At 40.7% G+C, this 10831-nt stretch overlaps 1 protein-coding gene across 2 annotated transcripts in view; it reads left to right on the forward strand.

Annotated features, from left to right (window-relative positions):
• LOC108626864 (zwei Ig domain protein zig-8-like) overlaps window positions 1-10831 on the forward strand; it is a 27409-nt gene that overhangs the window by 2587 nt on the left and 13991 nt on the right. The window contains exon 2 of one of the 2 annotated variants that reach the window (XM_026815141.1): window positions 2201-2411. In XM_026815141.1, the coding sequence (XP_026670942.1) occupies window positions 2201-2411 (211 nt within the window). Of the gene's footprint in view, window positions 1-2185; window positions 2412-10831 lie in introns of those variants that run through there. The other variant, XM_026815142.1, reaches the window with a different exon arrangement.

The following is a 10831-nucleotide window of genomic DNA, read 5'->3' on the forward strand; positions in this document are numbered from 1 at the left end:
GTCTCTTATTTACCGCAGACCTTTGGGTTAGGTAACAATACTTAAACAAATTGAGTTCTGGTAAAGGAGACGCACTCTTGGAACTGTTAATTAGAACGAAAGTTAATCCGACGGATGATCCCCGGAGCCGTCATAACACTCGAAAGCTGAGTCATTTCCTATCTGCACAGCAGGATTGGATAGTAACGACGAATTCACAGTTTAAATGGCAATCCCGATCGTTTTTGCCTGCGTAATTTAACAGATTACGTGCTCAGCCATTCGAGCCACGCTGCGGCTATAGGCAATCATCGAGAATCGCTATACATATGTATACTGCACCAGTACATATACTGTAATCTATGTGATTTGCCGAAAATCGTGTCCTCTGGCCAATCATTACACTCTATCTATTTGCTATCTGTATGTAATATTTGATCTATAAACGATATCAATCCGTTAATTGCATAGGATTTATGGATGCATTCATCAAACATTTTTCAGTGACTTCATTACATTCCGTTTTTAGTTTTCATTTTTTTTATTTACAATAAAGTTTTTATTACATAAAATGTGTGTGTTATTATACCTATTAAAAAAATAAGAGGTAAGAAGGCGCGGGAACAATTTTTTTGGCGAAGCGTAGTAGCATCAAAGTTAGACACCGTTGGTATGAAGTATTAATTATGACAATATCATTTGATATGGTCCACGTCACGTTGGAACTTCGTGTCTGACCAGTTGGCTCGATCTACTCGAACCTCTGCGTTTCAAACGTACTAGAAGACGACTCAGTGAACAGCGAATCGTATTCATAAAATGCGAAACGATGTAATAAGCTTAACGGCCCTGGAAGTGGAAAGTAATGGTGGAACGACGGATAGGGTAAAAGGGATAAGTAAAAGTTGAAGAATCCCTATAAAGAGTAGAGTGCAGGGACCCCGGTAATAAGCCAACGCCCGACGATGTGAAACATAATGCGCGTTATCTTCGGATACGATTTTTTTATCGCTAACGCAGTCTACCGATCGTAAAACCTCGGTGAACGATCTTTTACGAATAAGCTCACTGCGAGTGCGCCTAAAAAAAGTTCTCGCATTAGAACTCCTTCTCAAATCATTAAATAAGATTGTTATTATTCTTTCGATTTCTGTTATTACTTTTATNACAGTATCTTTTATTTTGGTAAAATTGAAAAAAGTTGGATATAGCGAAATATGGGATTGTAAAAAATCGGCATTGGGGCGTAGCGTAGAATTAATAATAGAACGAGAGGATAAAAATTCCAGCTATACGCGTTGTAGGTACAACGGTACGTGTAGGAAATGAGAGAACAGGTATAAAAAGGAATTATTTCTCATCGTTGGAAGAGGTGAATACGTGCCGCTATGTTTACGATATTGCGGTTATCGGACAGAAAGCAAACACACGGTCAACGTATATTGGTTGGAACTCGTTTCGCTTCATCTAATCATTTCCGTGTTTTAGGGGATCGATTAATCCCTGGAGCACGATACGACCTATGTATCTGTGTAACATTCGCCCATTCTGACACGGCCATCAGGTCAGATTGGCCTTGGCAATCTTTAGTAACGAATACAATGGCTTTATTCGTTTTTTATGGGTTTGTTTCACACGTTCGTAGAAGAATGAACAATATCGTCGGTCTAAATTAATACAATCCTTGATTGATCTAATTTAAATTAGATAAATAATAAAGTAGAAGTTAAACAGTACGACTTTCCGTAATGACGTAACTGGCTTGGGTCAATTTCATTAAAATCAGTGGACACATGCTTTGGATTAATTTATTCTGTTTTAAGGTGTATGATGATAGATAGAATAGAGGTAAGGTATAATGAGAACACGACGATAAAAAAACTGGAAGTATAAATTGTTTAGAATATGCCATGTGTGAATGTGGTTTAGCAAATTGTGGTAATAGTAGGAGAAGCTTATGAGGAGAATTAATCAAATCCTCGTTGGAAGAAATTTTGAGGTGGTCACCTGACGTACCCTTCTTGTTCGATTTTCGCCCGATTTACTCTTTACAGGATACAACCCTGGAAATTATATGTAGTTGTAAAACACAATCCATAAATGTTTCCTTAGGCTTCATTTTAAATATGTTTTCGTAGAATAATAAAGTTCTAAGTCCCATAGAAATTCGCAATGCGATATAAAGTGGTATTAAAAAATATGAAATATGACATTGTTTCAGGTCTCGTGGGTAAGGCATCGAGACATTCATCTGTTGACTGTCGGCAGCTACACTTACACGAACGACCAGCGTTTCGAAGCTATGCACTCCCCGTACTCGGACACGTGGACCCTCAAGATCCGCTATGCTCAGAAAAAGGACTCCGGTACCTACGAGTGCCAAATATCTACCACACCACCCATCGGACATCTCGTAAACCTCACTGTGGTTGGTAAGTTGCCTATAAGTTAACCACAGATCTACCTTTTCTCTATTTTAAATAGTTTGTTCCCACATTTGTATTCATCAGCTTACACGTGTTTAAAAAATAAGTGAACTCAAGACTTTGAAAAGTAGGGCGAGGACTTTCAAGTGATAAAACACGAGAGAGGCATTATACGCAATAGTAATAAGAAAAAAAAAGTAATATGAAAAAAAAAGGAAGTATCATTTGGGAGATAAAAAAGTGGTGAGAGCAGACAGAAAGGCGATGGTGAGACGGGAGAAGAAAGAGGTTGGGCAATATCGGAGAACCCGGTAGGAGATTCCTCTCCTTCCGTTTCTTTTCGCCAGCAATAGCTTCATTAGCCTCGGCGATAATTGGCTCAGTTCGTGACTCGCTTTCGCAAAACACCGACGGATCCCCAGCGCCGTACTCCCTTTGAAAATCGATCCTAAAGGATCTCCTCCTCTCCTGCTCCTTCTTTCTCGTCCTTCGATCAAAGAACTTCCTAAGTCCCGAAGATATCCGGTTCTGTGTAATGCTCGAACGAATCACTTGACTCTGCTTCTTTCCCACTCGCTGCCGTCCGTTCTGGATTTCGAACGTTACCGAGCCACCGGCCGCGGTCGGATAATGGCCGGTGACGTTGATCGATCGTCCAGCTCCCGTGGATCGAATCGGATACACCCGATCGGCGATTCCTAGCGGGCAGAACGCGGCCGACCGTAAACCAGGCAAAATTATATCGTTACTCGCTCGTCCGGACACGATTGAATTTAAGTACATCTCTTATCGTGTTGCTGTACGGATTCTTCATAGAGAATCCTCCGGAATCCGATTCGGCGGTAGAGCCGTCCGGAAACGTCGTAAATCATTTTTGTGCCCCGTCCGATCGCTACCGTTGAACGGGAATGCCTCCATCCCGCTAGGATTAGATCCTCGCATTTCCGCGTGCAATATTGAATACACGCGGCCATTATTTGCACAACGTATTGCTACTGCGACGTAATTTTCGCCTCGGATTGAAATTTATACAACAGCAGCCGGGTTTATTCATGAAATTGCACCGTAATTCAATTACTGGTTCTCCTGAATAGCGGATTATAAAATGTAGACGCGAGTTGCTTTTAAATTAGAGCCGCGCGACTAGGGAAGCATTCGTTTTGTACGTGTACGTGGTTACTACGTGGATGCACGTGTAAAAGAGTGTGGCGGGCAGAAAGGAACGAGGAACGTGTGTTTAGGGCAAGGAAAGCTCGAAAGGTGTTCAACGAATTGTTCATTCGTGGCGAATCGACGCCGGTTAGGGAGAAAGACGGTCTAATAAAAGAACTAGACTAGAAACGAATCGAAAAACAATTGCTTTCAGCGGCATTCTTGGCACCCGATACCCGTGGAAATTGTTGCGACAAATTGAGTCTTCCTGACGGCAACAACAACGACAACGTCGACCTTTCCTCCCTCTGTACTCCGTGCCTGCTTCTTTTAATACTCGTCTACTATCCCTGGTCGCATTTCCCCTTGTTCCTTCTTCCTGGAATGCAAGCTCGGCTACGTGGAAAGAAACGACCCGTTCGCTCGTTTCGCTGTCTCCTTTAAAGCGCTTCTTCTTCTTTTTCTTCTCTTTTTTAAACGAAACCTCTTGTTTCACTTCCGCCTCTGTCGAAAGCTTTTTCTACCCGGGACGCGTTTCTCCCCTCCACGAGTTACATTAAAAATTCATGAACTGCTTTCAATTTTCGTCGAACGTAAGAATCTGTACAATTTATTTGGTATGTGCAGGAAGTTCTCATGGAGATCCTCGACTGCGGACTCCGCAATCCCGCGTTCTCCGTCCATTAACGTTTGATACTAATTAAAGGAAAAAGCTAAACGTCTCTAATTTAATAAAAAAAATTCCGTCGAATTAAGAGCGGGGAGTCTGAAGATCGAAAGTATAATTCACCGCAAGAAGTTTCGCGGCCCGTTCCACTTGCCTGCAAAATTGAATTTGCGGAATCGACATCATTTACCTCCGACTACGGCCGTTCTCCTCTCCCAGTTCCACCGTCGTCGGCCTTTTAATCCTACAAAACGAACTTCGTTACCGTTAATGCGACCGAAAAAAAAAGATATTTAAACATTTCGGTTCGCAATCCCATTAGAGAAGTAAAGTTGATTCCGCGGGTTGTCGACGTGTTAAAATGCAGTCGCTGTTACGCTTGTGCGGCATTCGAAAATGACTTTTTACCAGCTTTTCCCTGGAACTTTGCACGAACTTCCAAATGGAAGCGGGACTTTCCATGAGTAACTTTTTTTTAAATACAAAATTCGTGGTAATCCTTGGAAATGTTGGAAATACGCATTTCATGATTTTTATGTAGAAACTGCAAATTTTTTCGTGTATTCATATTCTTTAGTTGATTTCTATTATAGTTTAAGTTGGCATTTCAAAACAGCCTAACAAATTCTAATTCTTGAAGATGTTAGCAACATGCATTTTTTATTTTTATGCAGTGTTCGACATTTTTTAATGTATTTATCTTCTGTACTTGCTTGCCATTATAGTTTGGCTAGGCATTCGAAAGGAACCAAACAAATGAGAATTCTTCAAAACTGATGAAAACGTTTTTTATTTTTATGGAGTAATAGAAATTTAGTAATTTATTTGTGTTCTCTACTTGACTATCATTATACTTCAATTAGGCATTCCAGAAGGGTCTAACAAGTCATTCCTTAATTCTATTTGTAATTACTCGTGGAGTTTCTTGAACTCTATTGAACATATTCCCCTTTATTAGATATGCTTTCAGCCCCTTTTCACGAATTCGCCCGAGGGAAGAGACACGATTGGTTGAAACGATTTCCACTTCGTTTTTACAGCCTCTTCACTGTCCCTCGCTGTTATCGTACACATCTCAATCGCTTAGACAAGGCCTAATTCTCGAAATAATCTGAAGAAATCATTTGCCACAACTCGCCGCCAACGTTATTGGCTCAGATTTACAAATCATTTATATCTTGATTTATCAATTAAACAATTATAAATAATGAAATGCAAAATGTTTTATGAATACGTTACATTAACATATAACCTGCTATACAACTTTGCCTATTAAAGTGCATAAAAGCCTAATATTGTTTGAAACTATAAAAGTTAAAAATTTTTTAATTCTACTTCCTTGTTTATTATACAGTACATCTATAACGCGAAGGAAGAAGTTTGTAATGTTAAAAATATATCGCTAAAAAGTATTTCGAACGAACGTGTGTAAGGAAGTTTAAAACTTATTGATACAACCATTACATTTCCGTACGTAGCGAATATTTCCCCTTTTGTGCTGCGCGGCTGGTAAAAAACCAATTTGTAAAAAGTTTTCTTCGTACACGCGTTAAACTAGGTCATTCCTTTATGCGCCCACCCACCCATCTATCTATCTCTCATTTTTAACCCTGATTCCCATTCATACCGAAATTTCATTTACTCTACAAACGCTACGCGCGCTTTCGTATTACGTGCGGGGTATTACGGGCAAAAGCGCAATTATTACATTCTGCTCGATTATGCAAAAGACTAGATATTTGCCCGCCGCATTAGATAATTTCAGAAACATAGCTCGTACGAACACGGTCTATCACGATCACAACAGTGTGGGATTTTTAAAGGTAGTAGGACGAGGAAACAAGTGCAGATTCAATTAAATCAGAAACTACGTGTATAGTTTAATGTATAATTTAAAAGTACAGTGACCTCATGAAAATCCGGACTAGCTTTGTAAAGTATACTTGAAAAATGAGACACGTGCACATAGCGCCAAGTACTATACAGAGTGAGTAACGTTTGCACTTCTGTGGGGCACTTGCACCCAAAGGGTGCAGAAAAGGACAAAAAAAATGAAGGTAACCTTGATATCTTTAAATAAAAATAAAAATATTTTTGGCATCATGCGAGCCCCATTCAACTATTCAACTTTGCCCTTCTTTGAGACATTTGACGCATCTTTAAAAACAGCAAAAATATTTCAGATGCAAACGTTGGGTGAGTCACCCTGTATACAAACAGCATAAATAGTAAATTTTTGAGAATGATCCAGGAACAAATGAAAAATTGGTGAAATTAATTTGTCTCGATTTATCGATTGATGTAGACAGCGTAACTTCAGGGCAGCAATCAATTGCGAAAAAAAGGGGATTTGAAAAGGACGGGACGGCCGCGCTCTCGAGGAATCTCGTATCTCGATAAAATCGTAGCCGACGTGGCGAGCAATTTATTGCTAATACTCCGCCGCGAGGAGAGTGCCGTCATCGTGACGGATTAACGAGGCGCCGTTGAAAATGCAAAAAGCTTTAATTTCACTGACTACAGGGTTGGCGTGGCGCGCAGGGCTGAATAATTACAAGGTTGGCCAGGGGGTGGTCGGATCATCGTGATAACAATACTTGAACCTCGCCGTTACACCGTGCTATTGTAATTACCTCTCGTGCCTCAAGTGCAACGTGCTATTTTCGTGAAAACACCTCGGCACGATACATCCCGCGATATACGTACCTACCTGCGCCACGGATGTACGTACGTATAATACGCGTTCCTCTGGCAACGCCCGACCCTCTTTTTTCCTTCCCGGGGCCGGAGCTCGCCGAGGAGCTTCCATTAGTTGAATAATTGTCCGAGGAGGTACGCTACAACCTGCGAACCTCTATACTTTCCGATCATCAACGAGAACGCGCGAGTAGTCATTTTGAGCCATTAACGGGCTGGTCTCCGCGACTGGAGCTACGTTAAATGACTTATTTCTTGATCGTCGTATGATACAGTCATATATTTATCCTCGAGAAAGACATTAAACGAGGAGTACTATTTTATTTTCTACGTAGTCGAGATTAGCATTTGATTAGTAAATGTTCGCCAATATAGTAATAACTTCGTCAAAATTAAATCTCCGGTCATGCAGGAATATTGAAAAATTCGGTCAATTCTTCAATGGCAATTAATGAAGACAAATTACGTTGAGATCTGATAAGGGAATTAAAAAATAGGCTAAAATGAATGAAAGATGAAGAATTCGAGACTAAGATTTTTTTGTAACTAAGATTCCCAAACACAGTTGATTCGACGTAAAACTCCAAATAAAAATAAAATAATAGCTTCAATAATAGCTAATTCGTGAATGAATATCTTTGAAAGCTCACGTATATCGAGCGAAGGCAGAAAAGGAAGAACAAGAAAAAATGCGAAACGCGTGCGAAGTGGGATAGCATTACGAGATTCTCGACTCGGCGGATTTGAGTGGATTTCGGTGACGGGCTGAGTTTGTAAATTTTCATGGGAATTCGTCTGAAAAGGGCCAACCAAACGGCGCAGGCATTGGAAAAGGCCAACCGAGAAAGCTTTTAACGGTCGAGGGCTGGTTGAGCATATACCGTACTGTATATCGGTTACGGTAACGGGCACTGGGTACGTGAGTGTTTCGTACGGAAGGCATTTTGCTTAAACCTATTCCGATAATCCTCTCGTCGCTGGCAAAGCAACTCCGTGTACTAAATCGTCGGATCCCAACGATTTCAAAAGTGCCGCCTCGGAGATTTAAATAAAACTGGTCACTTGCCTGGAATCTTAAACAGACGTAATCCAATTTTCCGCCGCCACTGTCGGATTTACATGCGCACGAGTTAATCGATTTTATTTTGGCAGTAGAATATAGGATACAGCGGACATTATACACTTTTTAGACATTCTCGACAATCAGATAAAAACTTCTTTCAAAACAGAGGTGAACGCTCAATCAGTAATACAGTGCGGATTATTGCGTAAAATAAAGCATGTAGGGTAGACTAAAAAAATGTATTTTACTTAAATATTTATTTTATTATGCGCTTGATATTTTCTGTATTTTCATTTATCGTGTACAACGTTTCTGTCATCTATACGTTTAATTTTTTTGATAAATGGACAAAATCCACAGTCAAGTATTTAATTACCAAGCTAAAATTCACCAAATGAATGTATCTTTTGTAAATAAATCAGCGTAAGCTTTTCTGAATAATACACAGTATTTTTATTTGCATTATTTATAACAAAAATTCAAACTTTCAATTCATTAATTCATTAATCTGCTATTATAAATAATATAAAATCAACAAAATGCAATATGAATCACTTGATTTTCGAAAAAGAAATTCTTGAAAATATGAGAAGTACATCAGATTGAGGCAATTTTTTCCGGAAAATGTGTTCGAACGTTCGAACTCGTGGGTTCGATTGATCGTACGGAATGCGCAGAGGGAGGCGAACGGGTATACACATATACATATGTATCACCAGGTAGGGGAAAGGGGGATGGCGTGACGTAGAGTAGCGAACCCCGATTATTGCGACACGTCTAGCGGGCAAGCGATCCCTGGGAAAGCATCGGTTAATCCGGTTTCGATAATCCTTTCATCGCCGACGGTGCAGTTCCGAACAGCTGTAGTTTCGGATAGAAATAACGAAGGAGGTAAGACAAAAGGAAATAGAACGCACACACTTTCGTTATGCCTGAACTTAACAAAAAACAGTCGGATTAAATATAAAAGGAACATACCTACATTAAATTAAATTTGCACTGAATGAGTATTATTATTGTCGTTGTTGTTGTTGTTGTTGTTGTAAATGGGACTAGAATTCCATTAATGTAAAGAAGAAAATTGACAAAGAATAAGTACACAAACATAAAACTGATCGAAATGTACAGTTATAAATTATAAATATACAGTCATAAGTCTCAAGAGAGTTTCTCAATAGATATGAGTTTTAATCAATTCAAATAGAAATGAGGAGCAATAAGAGGCATGAAAACGTGTAATTATATAATAATTCCTTGATTCAATAGGAATGATTCGGAATATTGATCCTTCTCCCACTGCTTTAACTGAAATAAAGGACGTCATATTCCAAGTCGGTGACCACCGTTAAACATAGATAGATCTGGTAGATCGCTGGGGGGGAGGGGAACGTTATTTTGCAGGATTATCGTCAACGATAAAAGTGTACCATCATCGCGGTCGGGAATAACGATCGGGGCTGTTAGTCGATCGCGGTTGAAAATAACCGCGAGCTTTTACCAGCGCTTCCATTAGGATTGCAGGTACTCGCGTTCGAACGAACGGTGTCTCGGCGGAAATTTATCGTTCGACCGTGATTAATCCGTCGGCGAGATATTACGGGTTCAGTCTATCAAACCGGCGATGAACGTTTTATAATCGGATATTTTTTTACCCCTCCGTCACGGTCGGCCATCTTTTCTTTAATACTACGAATAAAAAGTATCCTTGGTCAGATTAACGTGCTCGACCTGACATGCTCGGCCACGACATCTTTGCCACCGAGAAAGAATTCATTTCACTCGCAAGACGAGAAATTCACTTTGTGCAGTATCCTACGATTGTACAAGTAACAGAAGTAGGGTAGTATAATATTTGCTCGGTATCCCGCTACAAAGAATAGGAAGTATAATTTCCTGCGACGGTTACTTTTTTCGCGGCGAACGCAAAATATCTGTTTCCACTTTACCGCCGTCGCTGCTGCTGCTGCTGCTGCTGCTGCTACGCGTCAGCACTTTATATACCGTATAATGCCCAGTACCCTTTAGATTCCGAAGTTCCCTTTACGAGTACGGCACAAGTTTCATGCAAGTAGCGCCCTCGAACCTCGGAACGATAGTAAACTCCTTCGATATTCCCCTTTTACGGACGTATACGCGAATTTGCGTAACAAATAAAGGCGATCGAAAGTCCGTAAAACCGTGAAACAGTCTCGGCGGTTGTAACGGACGCATTCTGTCGGAATGCGAATATTTCCGTGGCTTTCGGAAAAAGTTACTTGAACGTATCTCGAGCCCGGCGGACCCGGTCGGTCTTATCGCGGTATTTTGCGTGAACGGCTCTTGTTCAACAGTTCGACCGTAGTTCCCTTACGATCGTTGGAGAAACGAAGGACCTCATAACGTCGAGACACGCTCCTCCCGATCCGGCCTCGTACTCAGGCAGTCGTTCCGATCTCGCACGTTCGTTGAACAACGTCGTTAATGAGGTATTAGCTCGTGAAATATTCAAGTCTCGACGAAGCACGCCCTAAAGTAGCGAGATAGATCCACTTTATACGCGATGACCGTCGTTGCTTCTTAGAACGTGTCAGTCCTTAAGTCGCTCCCAAAGTGTCCCTTCACTATGGGAGAACAGGAGAAGCAGTTCCCAAGTCGGGAATCAAAAAGGGATGTACGGTAATCTCCGGATATGTGGCCACCGATCGGTGCCAGGCTTGCCCGTATAACCAGCGAAGTGGATTTCTTATATGGAATCGCTCGTCATTCGAGCGCGCAGCATGGGAAAAGCTAAACAGTGGAGTAGATTGTGAGACAATAGAGAGACGAGAGATATAATTATGTTGAGACTTTTTTATCGAACTATTATAT

The sequence above is a fragment of the Ceratina calcarata genome, unplaced genomic scaffold (genome assembly GCF_001652005.2).
Source record: "Ceratina calcarata isolate Rehan_Ccalc_2016 unplaced genomic scaffold, ASM165200v1 scaffold430.2, whole genome shotgun sequence".
Lineage (NCBI taxonomy): Eukaryota > Metazoa > Arthropoda > Insecta > Hymenoptera > Apidae > Ceratina > Ceratina calcarata.